The 19634-nt window shown below is 36.2% G+C and overlaps 1 protein-coding gene across 11 annotated transcripts in view; it reads right to left on the reverse strand.

Annotated features, from left to right (window-relative positions):
* The window catches only part of LOC127452865 (aryl hydrocarbon receptor nuclear translocator 2-like), a 1027890-nt gene that overhangs the window by 228216 nt on the left and 780040 nt on the right, over positions 1-19634 (reverse strand). For 3 of the 11 annotated variants that reach the window (XM_051718716.1, XM_051718757.1, XM_051718679.1), the window contains exon 1: positions 11345-11557. In XM_051718716.1, coding sequence (XP_051574676.1) covers positions 11345-11375 — 31 coding nt within the window. In that variant the 5' untranslated portion in view covers positions 11376-11557. Of the gene's footprint in view, positions 1-3942; positions 4086-11344; positions 11564-19634 lie in introns of those variants that run through there. The other 8 variants (XM_051718698.1, XM_051718707.1, XM_051718689.1 and 5 more) reach the window with 8 other exon arrangements.

Genomic DNA, 19634 nt, shown 5'->3' on the forward strand with positions numbered 1-19634 from the left:
TACTCGGCAAGTGGCAAGGGGCCTTTGAGGTCACGCGGTGAGTTGGGGAAATCGATTATGAGGTGAAACGAATGGATAAAGGCAGAGCCCTTCAGATTTACCCCCTCATCCTCCTAAAACCGCAGGGAGAGTCGTTCCCCACAACTTTGGCAATGGCGGTTCCGGAGAGGGAGGAGCTCGGACCAGAGGTGAACTTAAAAGTTACCAATCGAGTCACCCCAGTCACTTGTGGAGACCACCTCTCACCATCCCAAATCATGGAGGTTGCCAGGTTGCAAGGAGAATTCTCAGACGTGTTCTCGCCTCTTTCCAGTCGTACGAATCTCATAGAGCACCATATCGAGATGACCCCAGGGGTAGTGGTACATAGTCGTCCCTACCGATTACCTGAGCACAAAAAAATTAAATAGAATAGGTAATAGAAGAATCCCACAGTGGCTGGGCCAGCTTGGTGGTTTTGGGCTGTCCTGAGGATGTTGAGATGGGCGGGACACACAGGAAACCCAAAGAAGTGCGAAATTGGGTGGCTGGAAGTATGGTATCTGGGCTTCCACTTGTGTCACGGGCAGGTGCGGTCTCAAATTTATAAAACCGCAGCGATTGCAGCCTACCCAAGACCTAAGACCAAAAAGAAGGTGAGACAGTTCCTGGGGCTGGCTGGCTATTATCGCAGGTTTGTGCCCAATTATTCGACCGTCAACAGCCTGCTGACTGATCTTACTAAAAAGGGGGCACCAGATTCGGTCCAGTGGACAGAGCCATGTCAGCAGGCATTCATGCAGGTGAAAGCTGCACTTTGTGGTGGGCCGTTATTGCACTCTCCTGATTTCTCTCTCCATTTTATCTTGCAGACAGACGCATTGGACAGTGGGTTGGGAGCGGTGCTGTCCCACATGGTGGAGGGGGAGGAGCGCCCCATACTGTACATCAGTTGTAAACTCTCACTGAGGGAGACTAGGTACAGCACGATAGAGGAGTGTTTGGCCATCAAGTGGGTGGTCCTCACCCTCTGGTACTATCTGTTGGGATGTGCTTTCACCCTCTGTTTGGACCACACCCCGCTCTAGTGGCTCCATCGCATGAAGGATACCAACGCACGGATCACCCGTTGGTATCTAGCTCTCCAGCCTTTTAAGTTCAAGGTGGTCCTCATGCCAGGGGCGCAGATGGTTGTTGCGGATTTCCTCTCCAGAAATGGGGCGGGGGGGGTGTAAGACAGGCCTGAGTCGGGCGATGGGGGTATGTGGTAATGTGGGTGTGGCTGAGCGACGTCTGTGGAGAGCGAGGCCAGGAGAGGAAGAACAGTAATGACAGACACCTGTGGGAAATCACCTCCAACAGCTGTTTTGTGTTGCAGTTCCAAACTGCCGGAGGGGAGAGAGAGAGAGAGACGTACGCAGCAGTTTTGATGTGTGCATTCACTTGCGTTATGCTGAAAAGCAAACAGTGTGTGAGGATACTAAATAGTATTAATTTAAAAATTAAGATTAACTTTGGATTGCTTGTCCGGCTCCTGCTTCCTCCTTCACAAAAGAGCAAGAGACTTGTCACCTTCATTTATGAGGTTTACAAGCTTACACCTTTTTCAAACCTCAGTTTAAATGAAACTACAAGAGCATCCCTGAATCCCTGAAAAAATTGTGCCCAAACCTCTATAGTATTCCTCAATCTATCTCTTATAAATAGTGTAACACAAAAAAATTCTAAATTGCAACAATTTTTATAATGGTTTAAGTACCAAAAGTGTATAGGGTCTTTAGAGACCCAAGGTATGTAAGTAAGAGTGTAAGGTTTTTTTTCGTACTTCCATAAATTCTATTTTTAATTATTATTTAATATCTATTTAAATTTACTATCACAGGATATCTATTTATTTGTTTATTACAAGAGAAATGAGTACTATATTCATACAAATAAACACAATATAACATTGATTTTCTGTGCAACAATGAATTATCAACAATGGTGAATTATCAGTATCCCATATGCGTGTACAGATACATATTATACTGGTTATTTCTTACTCAAGGTGGCACTGATGTTTCAAAGATTGATTTGATTTACATGTGGCATTGCTAGCTGACATATAAACAACATTTAAATAAACTATAGCAAGTGTAACACATTAACAGTATGATATGACTATTGTCATTTGGGTGTACTATTGAAATAATGTAGGTTGTTCATCTATTTAGACTCAATAAGTGCCTTAGAAAATACATACCTGAAACGTTTGTGCAACTTTGGTGTAGCTGATCTGTATCTTATGTGTAGATTATGTGTTATGTGTAGATCAGTGTGTGTTTGACAGCCAGTTGCATCTCATGAAATTTCAGTGTGAAAATAATTATTCCTGTTCTAGATGTCCTGATTTGTAGCATTATCTCTTTGATTTTTGAACAATAAAACATAAAAATATATCAACATTTATTTTATTATTTTCTAATTGTCTTGAAAATATTTTGAAAATTTGACACTATCTGGGCATTTTGTACATCAATTTTTGACAGATATAAGTGCCGGTCTCTAAAGACCCGAATATGTAAGCGTGTTTTGAAAAATGACCATGTATTTAAGGGTTAAATTTAAATGTATTTAATGCTGTTACTGCATTTACCTAATGTGCATTATATATTATACATTAAATCTGCTTCATTTTGTTCTGTGACAACAAATACGAAATATCACCTATGAGAGAAATGAGAAGTTCACTGGTGGAATTGTTGTTTGCAAGTGGCAAAAATCTTTGTGACATTCTTTTGACTAATAAATTGCCATAACTTTTCCAGTTGTTTGTGATTACAGGATAAGGGCTCTAAATAACCTATTTCAAAATTTTAAGATATTTAAGAGGAACTGAATGCCTTAAAACTGAATGCACTACATTTTAAAAGCAAACATTTTTTGAGCCTTTCTCAAAATGTGATATTAATCAATATAAATGCCAAAATAATCGTGAGATTAATTGCAAGTCACAAGTCCTTAAATTTGCAACTTGATTCAGACTTGAGTTGAATCATGTAACTCCAGCCCCCCACCTCTGTTAGTTGTGATTAAATATTTAAATGTATTAATAGTAGGCCTGGGCAGTACATTGAATGTTCTCGATGAGTTTGCAGGCAATCTAAAATGGAATGTTCTAAAGCTCCCTTATTCTATCTGTTGTCACTTTCTAACAGAAAGCCCTCAGGTCAAACTTGTTAAAACATGAATCAACTACTTGTCTCACTTCCTCCCTCCTTCCATCCCTTTCTCCCTCTCTCTGTATTTCTCCACCAACTTTTCTCTCCTTTGAGTCATTCTAATTACCCGAGGCCCATTTCTTTTTCAGTCCTGCCACAAAACAAAACATCCACACACCACCTGAGACCGAACACCATCCCTCAGTGATTAAGACATCTCACGTGTGTTCTGTGTGAAAAATGAAGTCAGCTGAGAAAGAAACAGGCTGAATAAGCAATTTATTCAATTACAGCATTACAAAACATCTTCCAATAACACACACTGTCTAATTGTTGTCCATCTTTTCAGATCTATGCTGTAATTCATGTGGGAAAACTTGTATAAATGGGGAAATGATTCACACAGATTTACAGCTGAAGTCAGAAGTTTACATGCACTTAGGTTGAAGTCATTAAAAATCATTTTTTAACCACTCCACAGATTTAATATTAGCAAACTATAGTTTTGGCAAGTCGTTTAGAACATCTACTTTGTGCATGACACGAGTAATTTTTCCAACAATTGTTTATGTTTCACTTTTAATTGACTATATCACAATTCCAGTGGTCAGAAGTTTACATACACTAAGTTAACTGTGCCTTTAAGCAGCTTGGAAAATTCCAGAAAATTATGTCAAGCCTTTAGACAATTAGCCAATTAGCTTCTGATAGGAGGTGTACTGAACTGGAGGTGTACCTGTGGATGTATTTTAAGGCCTACCTTCAAACTCAGTGCCTCTTTGCTTGACATCATGGTAAAATCAAAATAAATCAGCCATGACCTCAGAAAAAAATTTGTGGACCTCCACAAGTCTGGTTCATCCTTGGGAGCACTTTCCAAATGCCTGAAGGTACCACGTTCATCTGTAGAAAAAATAGTACGCAAGTATAAACACCATGGGACCACGCAGCCATATTAAAGCAACATCTCAAGACATCAGCCAGGAAGTTAAAGCTCCACAAATGGGTCTTCCAAATGGACAATGACCCCAAGCATACCTCCAAAGTTGTTGAAAAATGGCTTAAGGACAACAAAGTCAAGGTATTGGAGTGGGCATCACAAATCCGATAGAAAATTTGTAGGCAGAACTGAAAAAGCATGTGCGAGCAAGGAGACCTACAAACCTGACTCAGTTACACCAGTTCTGTCTGGAGGAAAGGGCCAAAATTCCAGCAACTTATTGTGAGAAGCATGTGGAAGGCTACCCAAAACGTTTGACCCAAGTTAAACAATTTAAAGGCAATGTTACCAAATACTAACAAAATGTATGTAAACTTCTGACCCACTGGGAATGTGATGAAAGAAATAAAAGCTGAAATAAATCATTCTCTCTACTATTATTCTGAAATTTCACATTCTTAAAATAAAGTAGTGATCCTAACTGCAATCCTAAAAATAATCCTAAAACAGGGAATATTTTTTACGATTAAATGTCAGAAATTGTGAAAAAACTTAGTTTAAATGTATTTGACTATGGTGTATGTAAACTTCTGACTTCAACTGTATATGGGATCAGAACTTGAGATTCAGCAGAAAATTGTATGCAGAAAAGGTTTAGTTGTAACTGAACACACAGCAATTAAAAAGCAAGAATATTCTGTAGAAATGCATAGAAACATGCTCGTTAGTAGCAACCAAGCAATTCTAAAGGTTTATTGGTCAGGTGATTGTATTATTGAAAGAAAAAAGAACATGAAATGGCTTAATGAATGCAAAATTGATTTTATTTCGGATTATAAAATAAAACATACAAGGCGATACTGCACTATTAAATCACTTGGTAAATTTCCATGCAGAAAAAAAGTTAAGAATAACGTTACAAATTTGATTATTGAGTCCTTAAGTCAATCTGATTGAAGGAATAGTTCAGCCAAAAATAAAAATTCTGCCTTTATTTACTCACCATCATGTCATAACAAACCCATATGCTGTTTTTTGTTTTTGTTTTTTTTTTTACATGGAAAACAAAAGGAGACATTTTTAAGAATCTTTACGCAGCTCATTTTCATACAAGAGACTTCATAATGACCATATCTGTCAAGCTCCAAAAAGGACCAAAAAATACAATAAAATTACCATAAAAGTGGTCCATATGACTCTTGTGCTATATTCCAAATCTTCTGAAGGTATGCAATAGCTTTGTGTGAGAAACAGACTAAAACGTATCATCTCCCATGCCAAAGTTCTGTAATCTCATTAGTTTCCATGTATCGTAACCGAATGCTGTGCCAGTTTGAATATGCGGGATAGAGAATGAGATCTGAGAACTTACATTTCGGTCTGTTCCTCACAGAAAGCTTCAGAAGATTTAAAATATAGCACAAGATTCATATAAACTACTTTTATGATACTTTAATTAGGGGTGCACCAATCGATCGGCCACCAATCTAAATTGGCCGATATTCGTCTTAAGTCTGTGATCGGCAATCGGCTGATCATGCCTACAGTCAGGGCCAATCTTTTTTGCAGCATGCAGGGAATCACACATACACTGCTAATCTAATAAATGAGTGCTTTCTCAGCCCTTGATGCATGACGGTGTGGCCTCAGCAGGGTGAATTGTTGGCAATTCTAAGTATTCACAAATTTCATCTTTCAGACATTGTTATTCAGATGAATTTTCAGGTTTGTTTTAAAAAATGTGCAAGAATTACACATGTATGAATATTAAGTTGCCCATTTTCTAGAGTCATTACAGTAGTAATTCTGACTCGCTGCACTGTGAGCATGGAGAGGATAAAAAGACTGCAAACTGGTATAAAAATTAATTAAACAACAAATAAGCATGCATATACAAATCTGAGTATACGTGATATAACATGAGTCGTTACAATCAGACGTTGTGTTGAGCGATAGAGACTGTTTGAGCACTTTCAGCTTCACTCCCTTCAATATGCTCAATCATGGTGTCAATCTAACATGCGCGCTCTCCAAGTGCTCTCAATATCTCATCAGTCACTCATCTCAGCTATTCTGAGAGGATCCCAATTTAAATCAGATTAATGTTGGTCACATTACCACTAATCACAGCAATAACATTTTAACCATAACAGCACCGCATCTTCATGCATTTGCTTAATAATTAGTGATTTGTGTTACAGCAAAAAGCCAAAGACAGTAAACAAATCATAGATATTAATGATTTCTCACTGGAGCAGTTTTAGAGCTTGTAATGTATATATTTTTCTTATTTTTGAACACATCTCTGCTGTGTGTGATGCTCTCGTGGTTTTTACTGCTTACCAGTATGTCACAATGACCTTTTGATATTGACAACAGAACTATTCATAACTGTTTCAAAACAAATAAACTTTAGCAATTCAAAATTAATGTAATTTTGATGACTTTATAAAAAGGTTTCATTAGTTACATTAGTTATACATTAGGTATCATGAACAAACAATGAACAATATATTTTTTCAGCCTTTATGAATTGTAATGGTAGTTAATAAAATTACAATTGTTCATTGTTAGTTCATAGTGCATTAACAAATGTTAACTAATACAACTTTTGATTTAAAAAATGTAATAGTATATGTTGTAACTATGTTGTTCATTAGTTCATGTTAACTACAGTAATGTTGTTAAATAATGTTAACAAATGGAACATTTTTGTAAAGTGTTACTGTAATTTTACTGTGTGGGGCAAAAGTGTGGCAAAGGGCACTGTTAAAAAAAATCGGTATCGGCCGATCTTAGTGTTAAAAAATTGGAGATCGTATCGGCCTCAAATCGGTGCACCACTAAATTTAATGGTGCTTTTTTTTATTACTGCCATGGCCACAATGCACTGAAGTATTGTGAAAAAGAGCTGCATGGAAATTTTCCAAAAATAAGGCTGAGTAAATAGGGCTGGGAGATATGGCTGCAAAAAAATCTCTCAATATTTTTCAGCTTATTGACAATATTCAATATATCTCGATAATTATGTATTTGTTCTGAAACTGCATTAAAAGTGTTTGTTTTTATTAGAGGAACCACCATTTCAACCAACCAGACACTGTAGCCAATTATATTCAAAATGTTTAATGCATGAAATAAAAATCAAAAAATAATTAAGGCATGCTTTCCAGTTTTTCACTACATTAACACAAGAACAATATTTACTCTTTTTCATTTAGATGCACCAATACAACAACACAGTAATAAAAAGCACTATTTACTTAAATATATTTTTACCAAAAAAACATTTGTGAATAAACAAGGTGTGCAAAAACTACAAGTTCACTCACTTTTTGGAGCCCAGTTATCAGCGTATTGTGTGCATGGGCTCATTGTATTTTCAGAACTCAAAACCTCCTATATGTTTTGCAGATCTGTTCTGATCGTGGACAGCAACAAACCATACAATCATGCAGTTATGATAAAAATTGAATAGGCTTATCCAGGACTCCAGACTGCAACTAAATGTTTGCATTAAGGACTACATTTTTTATAGGTCGTACCAGTGTGACTACAGAGTTGGCCAACTCTCTCTTTATCTGATTATGTGCTGCTGTTTTCTGCTATGCTTCACCCATTTAAAAAGAAAGGCTTCCTTTACAAACACAAGAGGTCAGCAAACAGTCTGAACTGTTGCTAATCAACTGTGTCTGTAATCCCCATTGACAAACAGGGCTACCGCTAGTTGTACAAAACACATTCTTATCAAAGCCCACACAGTAACCAGGGGCTGACTTTTGTTAGCCATTGTGAGAATAAAGGTAAAAGTACAGATGGGCTACAGATTTCTTAAGCAAGCGAAAAATAAAAACTAGATGACTTTAAAACAAAGAGCCCTTCAGTTCCACTCCAGTCATCTGACTCAACCCCTGAATGCTTTTGCGCATTCTAAAGCGAGCTTGGCAGCGCGGTGTGTCAACCGAGTGCTAAAAATGCTTGCATTCTTTATTCATTTTGCCTTATTTGCATTTACAGTGAGGTGGCAGGGAATTAATTATCCACTGGGGAGAAAAAGTGTAAGCTGAAGTAATGGAGTCATAGATCATAATTTACTTGTGCAGGCTGAAAAAATTTAACAAGATCAAGTTTGTGTTCCATGTTTCTTTGGATCAATCATTAACCCAGCATTTGCTGACAGTTTGTTTCTAAAAGTGTGTTTGTGTTATTATTGGTACAAGCACTTCATTATTATTGCATTAAGAAAAGTAATGTGACTTTTTTAAGAATACATAAATGTTCAGCAACAAGTATGTATTTTCAATTAACATATCAATGCTATTACTATTTAATGATGATTTCTAGGTTATACTAGCAGTATATGACCAATTCAGTTATAAACACAGCATATTGTGAAGGCCTGAAATATAATAGGTCTAAACATACTGTATAATTTAATAGAGATTTATAGGATTATAGGATATATTGGTGAACATATCTGTAGCATTTTTTTAATTATTGGTATCTGTCAGATTAGGCAGATTTTGGAAGCAGATTAAATGTAGGCCTATTTATTATTAGTAATGCATTGTTCTGTGCCTGGTTTCAAAAGCATTAAAGGGGTCATGTCATGAGGAATGAAATTTTCCTTGATATTTTGAAATATAAGAGATCTTTCTACTATAAATAAAATACTGTAAATTTCAGAACTCAAAACTTAATCCCCAATGCAGTAAAAGCATTTATTTAAACCAAGTTCCAAAAACGCCCTGTTCTCTACTTCCGGGACTTCCCTTCGTCAAAAACGCCTACTTTTACATCAACGCACCCTGAACACCAAAGGGGACACATCTGGACTATTTTCAATTATTTTTGTATATAAACCTGCACAGACAAATGTCTTTGACCGTCTGAAACATATCTCGGGCTGCTTTTAAAAGATGCGGTGTCAAGTTACAACTCTGTAATTTATCTGCTGCCTCTTGCTGTTTTGAGCACAAACACATCATGGATGCAATCTTTCGTCCATCTGCGCTATTTTTAATTGTTTGTGTATGAAAACATGTCCTGGATGGACATCTTTGACCATTTAGATGCGTTTACGGCGATGTGAATTTCAGAGCAGGATGATACTGGAAACTGGATGTGTGTGTGTCTAGTTTACACCATGCTTTGGACTATGTATGTGCGTCATGTGGATGTTTATTCAGTGTATTTCAGTTGAATTGAATGTTTTTTCAGCAATCAGCATGGATTTCTTGTGAACCAGTCATAAAACGATTCAAGCTTTGCAAAGGAACTGTTATTGAAGGATGGGGCAATTAAAAACACTTGGACCTGATGCAAAATAGTAAGTAAACAGTTCCATTCATGAATATTTCAAATGTCATGACTGTTTGATAGTTTATGGTGCTGACACCATTTGCTGTTGTTGGATACCTTTTACCATTTACACGAGTCTGTTGACGCAACACAACGGGTTGAGGCTGTCTACAACGTGTGCGTCGACACAAACTTTGTACCAAGTTTAGCTATTGGCAGTAGTAGCACCAGTGTGTGCAGCGCAAAATGGAACAGGACATCCATTTATTTAACTCGTTGCCGCAACATGATGCGCCACAATGTGACGCGCATCATTGATTATAATGGGTTCTATTGCTTTTTACGCGATGCGACTCTTGTGTCCGGTGTAGATGTGGTGTGAGTGTTAACAATTGTGCTTGAGATGAACAGTTTAATATATTCAGATGCAATGTGTTGGGTGTGTGTTATGTGTAACCCCTGAAATTTATTTTTATAATGTTGTGGAGCTTGTTCATTCTCTTCAGATTGAGTTTCAAATATGGCTGAATTTGAGGGACTGCACAATGTTAGCCAATCAGAACAGTGGGTGTTTACGTTGACGTTTTAAGGAGGCACTTATGCCAAAACCGAACGTTTCAGACAGAGGGGCAGAGACAGGGTGGAAAATGATAATATATTACTAAATTATGACTGTTTAAATGCAAAATGAAAAAAAAAAAAAAAAAAAAAAAAAACATTATCAGTGGACTTCAAGAAAGATAATTAAACTATAAAAAGAGCATTTCATGACCCCTTTAAATATTGTTTCCCATCTTTTCTACTGTATATTAAAATATTCTGATTTCATTTGAAACATGTGATTTTGCTTTGTGTATACCAGCCATAACAAACTATGATCATAGCATCCAACATTTCTATATCTGCTCATCTCAAATAATTGAATACACTGAATTTTTTTATATGTTTGGCTTTCTAAATTCATTCAGGTTGTTTTTTATTGCTCACAAATAAATAAACCTCACTACATTCTGTTGTGACTTCAGTGGCATGACATCATTAAAATCTAAAAAAGCTACAGTTCAGCAATGCCAACTGTAGTCCAATGCAAATTCAGTGAGAAACTAAATACTTCTGCATAGAGTCCGGACAATAATTGGATTGTGTTGCAATAATACTGGCTTAACTTGGGCAAGTGGAGTTGTACAGCAAGTCACTGGAAATCTGCAGTTACCAATCATGGATTGTATTAATAAAACTGAATTGTTTATAGCATTGGGGAGGCTATATGGAGGCCTTGCTCTTTACATATTAAAAGTAAAAAGTCAACTCAAGTAATAACGTTATTTGCATGAGCTCATAACAACATTCCTTCAATATTCCACTGGTTCAGTGCAGCTTTCAGTATATTTTTTATTTGGGTTTGAACAGGGAATCAACAGGCAGAGGCAGTAAACATGTAACTTAACTGTGCTTTACTTTTGGTGATTGGCACTCAAACTCAAAATAAATCATCTAGCATCACAGCTACGGTCCAATATGCATCGTGTCGTATATTATTTAATAACAGCTGCGAATCTAGAAAATCAAAGCACGTACTGGCTTGTAGCAAATGTATTCAGCATATAATTTGCATTAGCAACAAGCCAACGCAGAAAAAGCCAAACGTGATACATTTCATTTGACGTCACAATAGACTCGGCGCAATATTCCTATAGTCGCGCAATATTAATGTTTCATTGTATCAGTGGAAGTGATACAATGTAACGTTTTACATTTGATAAATGTCGTTCTGTTGTTAGGCGCGTGGGGGAAGGGGATGCTGCTCTAGTCTCTTTTGTTAGCGCGAAAACACAACATCGCGTGCCAGTCTGACATTCGTTTTCCCTTTAAATGTCACAACCCTATTTTTTGAAAGCATAATCATAAAATCGGCACTCACCCGATGGATTCACAGCGGCGGGTGTTGCCATATTGCCTGGGTGAAAATGCAGAAATGACGCACAATACGAAACAAAACCGCACGCAAACCGCTCAAACAAGCAAACTAAATTCAGCCTTGCATGTGAAAACGTGAGCAGTGATCGAGCGATGCTGGATAGGTTTTTAATGCTTATCTGTTCGACTGGAAAATGCAAGATGTCTGAGCGGTTGCGTGAACACCGCGAGACTTCACTGGAATTAATTCATGCAGAATACATGCAGCAGCTTTAAGTTGCTTTTTGCCCTCTAAGAAGTTTAAACGGGACTTAAATGCATTCTTATGACATGCACTGATTCTTTGTTATGGTCATTAGCTTAACCATTGGATATCTGTGCAATAAAAAAATAAATAAAAAAAATACGGAGATTTCACAAGCGCTAAATCTCAGTAACTAGGTTTTGTCAAAAGCAAATGCTTGTCTCTAGCAGTGACGTTGCTAACACCTTCAAAACTGTATTATATTATTATTGAATAATTTTAGTCAATTCTATGCTCCAAATAAAAAAATGTAATTAAATAAAAAAAATAAAAAAAAGCATCATATATTTGTTTTTGCTTTTGGGTAAACAAAACAAAATAAAACCACACTGAAATAAATTAAAGGAAAGTTTTACTACATAATGAAAGTAGACTTTATTCAAAGGGTTGAACTTCTCAGGCCAAGTGTATTATCAATAAATTTCAGGTTACAACAATTTTTGTTAGCCAAAACCATGGTTTGATTATTATTGTTTGTTTGTATGTTTTTTATGGTACCTTTTACATTTTTGTTTGTTCATTCATTTTTGTTTCACACAATTATTATAGTGTTTAAATTTAGCTGAAAATACTAAATGCTGTGTCCATTTTGACAACTTACCCCATATAGTGTGATATGCCCTGCTAAAAGGTCAACGTGTGTTAAATGAACTGTAATTTTATTCTTGGGCAATAACGGTCCAATTGTTTAAAGTTGTTTTTGTTTTGTTGTTTTTTAATAAACAAAGGTTTGTTGCATATACAGAAACTGATTACCAAACATAGGGGTCACCCTGAGAAATATTCACTGGAGTAAAATAGTGTGACAACTAGCTCCCTAGTTATGTATAAAGCCTAAAATGTTGTCCATAATTTTAGTTATGAACATTTAGTTATGAACACTGTACATTACAGTGCCCATTTTGCACATATTACATTTTATTATCATTAATTATAATAACTACAACACTGTGTAGTTACAAGTAGATGCAATAATAATTACACATTAGGTATGTTCATTAGCTTTACTCAGCACTTACTTATATAATTATTACTAATTTATATAAACACTGTGACCTTTTCTAAGAATTGTTATTGATCCAAAAGCATGTCAGTAAACATGTAATAATGCTGGTTTTAGAAACAGGTAATATTTTTCTGCTTATTTTTTGCAAATCAAATGAAAACACCTTTTCTTTGCCAGAGAACAAACTACTAAAGTTTTCTAAAATGTTCTGATGCCTGACTTGACTTGAAACAAGTGATTATTTGAGTGAATGGTATTTTTGGATAGATTTATAATATTGGCCTTCATATTGTTTACCAGACAAGTTAATACATTTGTAAATATATATATATAAAAAGAGTTTAATGGTTTTGAAGTTCTCTTAAATCTGTATAGGTATGTCACATAATCTCATTTCAGAATCAATGACAGCATAAAAGTAAGCTAAATTATGGCAGGATTCTACAGTATGCCAGTGGTAAAAGATACATTTAACATTATTTCCATGGAGCATTTCCTCATTAATCTGTACCCAGAGAACACTCTGATTGATTCCATGAATAGATTCTTATTAAGGTAAAAGTCCCATGGATCCCTTGGCTTTAAATTTCTGTCATACAGTGTATGCCCTATCATGCCACAGCACTCTTAAATCATTTATCATAATGAAGAAGTATTGAAACAGATAGGGGAAAGGAGAACTGGAGCTTTATGGCAAACTGTAAATGACAGTTTCTTTAACCAACATTACATGACATAAAACGCAAGAAGCTCCTTCAAAGAGTTATTCGTGCCAGTGTAGTCTGTTCCACTCATTAGCAAATAATTTAAACTGTGAGGAATACATTTCACCCTTATTGTTCTTTATAAGAACAATGGTTCCTTACCCAAACTTACTTCTTTTTTGGATATGAGTAGACAATTTTGACCTTTTAAATATTACACACCAGTTCTCTTTCCAGAGAATAACAAGGGTGAGGTAATGGCCCACATTAGCTCACTCTACAGATGCTGTTTTGGACACTTTTGACTCTATTTGATTATACACATTTCTTACTTGAACACTTTCTTACTTTTATATAAAGATAATAAACATAAACACAGTGAGAACATTACTCTTTCAGTGTTCCAGTACACTAATACTTCTGATGATTTATGGTTTAGTAAAAAGCCAATTCCCTCTTTAGATGAAGTGAGGGTCATCGTGATCTATGAAGTTTGAGGAGTTTCTTTGGGGGAGATTTCAAGAACACACAAACTCACTCACACTTGCATGCATGCACACACTCTCTCTAAGGAATACAAAAGGATTTTTGTAAAGAGCCTATGCAGTTGCTAGTGTGTTCTGGGTGGTAGCTAGTGTGTTTTGGGTGAATGCTAGGGTTTTGCTAGGCAGTTGCAAGGGTGCTGTAAATGGTTATAGACCGTTACTATAGGTGGTTGCTAGATAGATAGATATTGTATATGGTGCTGGGTTTTGGAAAGAGGGGGCATGGCTAATTCAACAGCAGTCTGGTGGAAGTTCCAGAACGGATAAAAACGCTTACAGAACTTTTAAAGGTCATATGTGTGTTTGAATTGTTTGACGGTCGGAGTTTGAGATCACGAACATTCCAACAATTAAGTCTGTTTCTCTCCGCTATAGAAACACTCCAATCAGTTACAAAAATAAAACCTCTTAAAAGGGGTCGCACACCAGATGTGGCAGGCAGACGACATACAGCATCCTAAAATGTCCAAACCGTTATTTTCTATGAATGTAGGCGCACTGCCACAGCTGTTCTGCCTCCATTGACTTCGCCCAGCTACGACTACTATAGAGGAAGATACATTGTTTATATGCAATAGCAAAAAAATATTTTTTCGGTTTGACAGCTTGAATAAAGCTTAGGATACATATAGAGAAATTGCATAATAAACTTTGCCCTTTCTAATCTTTCAGTTACCCAGGATATTTTCATACACCAACCTGCAAATTCATCAATGTCACACCCATGGGCGGTGCTAGGGCTGGGCTACCGGGCTTAAGCCGCAAATTTTTTCTGTAAAGCCCCGAATGTTTTTATAATCTTCTAGTGATGCCAGAAATACCAATTACGGAAGCCCTGAACCGCACTGTGAAAAATCATTTCAATTAAATATTGCAACGTAGGCAGTGCCTGTCCTTTTGTTGTGATGTGTGTACAGCTGGTAATGTTAATCTTGATGTAAGTAATATTACAATTTCTGGACGAATAAAATAACGCATACACTGATGCAGTAGCGGATCCTGGCATAGGTGATATAGGCAGCCGCCTAGGGCCAAGTATTCCTGGCTGCAGCTTGCAGAATGGGGCGGGACAACACATTGGGGCGTGGCTACATGTGTCACCCCGCCCATAACTTACTCTCATTGGCTCTGTCATCTTTTATTCGTGTACATAAGAGATGCGTTTTAAAATAGTGTAGCCCGATAATATTTATTATAGTGCTGTGGCTCATAAGTGAAATGAAATTGTGTTGTACCTCACGGTTCATTGCAAACAGATGTAGTAGGAGTCTGACTGAGCAGTCTGTTGTTGTTTCAGTCGTGTTGAAAGCGGAGGGCAAAATTACTAATCCTACTATACCGCGTACTGAGTGACTCTAGTCAGGCTTCCCAAGCAACCAATTGGCCCGGTTGCTAGGGTGGGTAGTGTCACGCTGGGTTAACCTCCTTGTGGTCGCTATAATGTGGTTCTCGCTCTCGGTGGGGCAGGTGGTGAGTTGTGCGTGGATGCCGCGGAGAACAATGTGAAGCCTCCACACGCACTCAAGTCACGTGATAAGATGCGTCGATTGACTGTCTCAGATGCAGAGGAAACTGAGATTCGTCCTCTGCCACCAGGATTGAGGAGAGTCACTACGCCATCACGAGGACCTAGAGCGCACTGGGAATTGGGCATGCCAAATAGGGGAGAAAAGGGGAGGGAAAAAAAATCCTACTACGGCGAAGATTCAACTCTAATGCGGTCGTAGTCAGTGTTTAAATAATTTAGACAATATAATTTTAAATTTTAGTGCTATGATTCATAAGTGACTTTGTGTTGTACCTCATATGTCATTTCAAACAAATGTAGCAGGACTGAATCACATGGACTGATGAACAAACTGTGTTGATGTGTCTGCTGTTATTCAAATCTGTAAATCAAAAATTTTTGCAATTTCACAAAGCCTTCATTATAACGCATGGTTAGAGAAATGAATTATGAATTAAATTAATTATAAAATATGTTAATTTTTTAATATCACCATAGAATGAAAATGAAAAAAGTGTATCAGTGTTGTTGTTATATAAACATTCTAATTTATGACCCAACATATGGGTTATGAAAACCAACAGCGCTGTCTACTGTAAATTAACTGTACACTGATTCTTGAGATAAGGGACAAAACATGACTTACATACAAAAGTCATCTTTATTTTAAAAATCAACAAATTCATAACAATAAAAATACTGGAAAAGTTACATCTAAAGGAATGTGTATACTCAGGGCATTTTTTACTTATACTTTAAAATAATTTCATTAGAATTTTTTAAAATGCATGCTCTGTACTTGGAAGCACATGTAACTTAACCTGTCCTCAGCAAGAGGTCACAATGTTAAACTGCTAAACAAAGAGTTTAAAAATGCAACAAATTCATAAATATAAATAACAAATGAAAGGTAGGGATCTGTAAGATATCAAACAATACATTAAGAAAACTTTAAATTATATTTTCCATAAAATCTGATTATCAAAGTTGTGTCCTCACTTTGCGTCAATTCCGTCAGATTTTTTTTAAAATCCTGAATAAATCAGAAAATGTCCTGGTCAGCTATAAGTCTGAGTACCCCTTTCCCACTTCCTGCTCATGGTGGATGCAACAGTAGGACACGTGGTCTGGTACGTTTGATATTTTTCATATTTTAAATAAACAATGTATAAGTCTCTGCGGTCACAGCTTCAACTTGTCAACTCCGTCATTCTCATTATTATAATTTCTGTTAAAATTGTGGGATCAATTTAATCAAATTTGGCTCCAGTGTACAACACATGGTAAGATGGAAAAATATTAAATTGTCAACTCAGTCAGAATTTTCAGAATAGTATGAAAACAGAAAAGAAAAAAAATATTGAATGTATTTTATCACTTAACTCCTTTACTGAACAATATTATTAGATAATTAAAGACTTTACACTTGTTGGATTAATCAAATTAAAATAGCATGCTTTTTGATGTGTCTGACGCGTAGACACAAATGACAGTAAGATGCAAGTTATGAAGTGAATAAATGTCAATTTTCAGAAAAAAAAAGTGTTTTTATAAAAAAACCTGTTCCCTTACATCGTTTTTAGCTGAGACCTTTGTCTACAAATATATCCATTTCAAATTAATTTAGTATTAAAAAATAAAAACTCAGATTTTAAACATATTTTGTCCCTTATCTCAGGAATCAGTGTGTAAATTACACTCAAATCCTCACAAAAATGATGTAATATAAACGTATTTTCAAATATCCTAATATTGGGGGACAGAATACAAAACCCATGTTGTTCGTTCGTTCAATCATTCGTTCATAAGGCATGTATGCAACGGGCAATTCTCAAAAAAACCGAGAGCAGTTATGTATTTAGTCTCCCGGGTTCTGCCATAACAGCTCATTATCATGAGTGATTATTTTGCATGATTAATAATAGTTTCTTTCATTGACCAATTTTGCTTCATGCACGCCGTCTGCATCTTCTCGATTTATTGATTACTCTGCATTTTAGGAATTTAGTCATTTTAATTTATGCCATCAACAATAGCAAACAAGAGGCTGATGAACTGATGAAAATTGTTATTCCATTCTTGAGATAGTTGTGGTGCTTTCACTCGTATTCTATATTGATTCATATTCATTTCTTTGAAGGATTGTAAACGATTATTTGTCCTCCTCGCTCCAAAAATAAGTGCTCCGTTATCTTGTCGGCCTAAAAATGACTTTCTAATTGACATGCACACAGAAACCAACGCCAGTTACAGCGGAAAATAAGGCACATTGCATGAGGCATTCAGGCTATAACTGCTAATACTGTCGTACCGGTGCATGAGCACCAATATGGAAGTATATTCATGTCTAAAGTCTTTGAAGCATAAAAGCATGTTGAATTGCTCTAATCGAAAAAATAATGGCATTATATTATCAGTGCTTGCATTTAAATGTGCTGAATTTACAGTGCTTGCATTTTGGGAGGCTGAATTTTAACAAAGTTGTATTTTGAAGCATTGAATATTTCATTTAGAAACATTTCACAACTCATTTCATTATTAAAAATTCAATAATAAATATTCACCTTCCAAAGTTAGTTTCCAAAATATTCAGTTCATTTGAAAATACAGTCACATTTTTCATCAGATTTTTCGACAAGTAAAATTCAGCCCGTTATATTTCGCTTAACAAAATCGCTTCCTCAAATTCAGTGGTTCAAATTCGGTTGGAAAGTCAACCTTCCACATCCGGGAACTGCATGAAAAGCAGCAGATTACCGATGCACAATCTCAACCTGGTGCAATTCGTTCTCACCAGTAGGTGGTGCAATGCAATCGTGTGTTGACTGCTGAAGACCAAAGCAACAGGTAGAACAGCCGTGTCCGTTTTGATAGTTTGTTTTTCAGAATTGTCTTGGGTAGAAAATAGATACATATTTGATTTGCACATGTGGGTGGGCATGAAACACACATTTCCACTGATTGGTCAACCCACGTCATCATCAGTTCCTCAATGCCGTGCAATAGAATAATTATCCACCACGGCTCAACTTTTATTGCAACTACATATTATCTCTCTCTCATCAAACAACCGGACTAAGGAATGCTTGTGATACAAATCGTACCTGTCTATGGAGAGGGCTTTGTGCCAACATTCTTCTGCGTAGGCATGGGTTCTGCAAACTATTTTGCCAGAGAAATATTAGTTGTCTGGTTTAGAAATAGCCTATTGATGTCCCTCGCATCTGCACTCAGAATTACTTGGCCTACTAGTCTGTTTTATTTAGCAGTCAGCTATCAAAATCTCAATCAAAAGGTGTGACGAAGCTGCGCACAGCACGATCCACAGGACCATGCGGAGCAGATGCATTTACATTGTATTGAAGCGCAGACCAGTATGTGGAATGCATTGGCCTTTAAAAATGTTTATAAAAAGATTGCCGATACATTGTACAGGTTCTAACATAACTCAGATGTTTGAAGCGCTGATTGTTGGTAGGCAATACGTATAATTTAGTAGGGTGACCAGTCCCTAAATTCTTTTATTTTTTTTTATTTATTTTTTTTTTTTTGGTCTCATTTCATTTATTTTGTCCATGGCTGGGTTTCCTGAGGCACTATAGAATGTTAGTATCGCTAAAGTAGTACTTAATCTCTATGGTGTCTTTCCCAAAAAGCATCGCTATAGTAACATAAAACTTTGTAAATCATACGTGCAACTTAAATATATCTTTCTTGCATTTTTCACAGTTTATCAGAGAATAAGGACCAATTAATAAATTGCATTGATATATTTGGATTATTGGAAAGCCAGAAACAAGGCTTTGGGTGTGCCCAGGGAAAGTGCAAGAACTGAAGCACAATAAAGTGACATTTTTTGTAATTTTATAATTGCCTTTCACAAATGTAACCATTTTTTTTTTTTTTTTTTTTGTGCTAAATTTCTTTTCTATTTAGCCCCGTGTTACATTATAATGAATTCAGTAGCCTAAACAAATGAATAGCACTTTTATCAATGGAGTTGGTAGGCCTGTTAATATATCCAAATATTAGGCTTAATATTTAGTAATAAAATTTGATTCAATTATTTTAGAACGTTACCTAATTATTTTCCAAAATCCAGAAAACAAATGCACAGGTAAATGAAGGGACAATGTGCACTAACTGACAAAAAGTACTACACCAGGTTTTACATTCACATATTCAAAAACTTAATTTAGGAAAAGCAATGAATGTGTGATGCATTTGA

This window comes from Myxocyprinus asiaticus, chromosome 2, assembly GCF_019703515.2.
Source record: "Myxocyprinus asiaticus isolate MX2 ecotype Aquarium Trade chromosome 2, UBuf_Myxa_2, whole genome shotgun sequence".
Taxonomy (NCBI): domain Eukaryota; kingdom Metazoa; phylum Chordata; class Actinopteri; order Cypriniformes; family Catostomidae; genus Myxocyprinus; species Myxocyprinus asiaticus.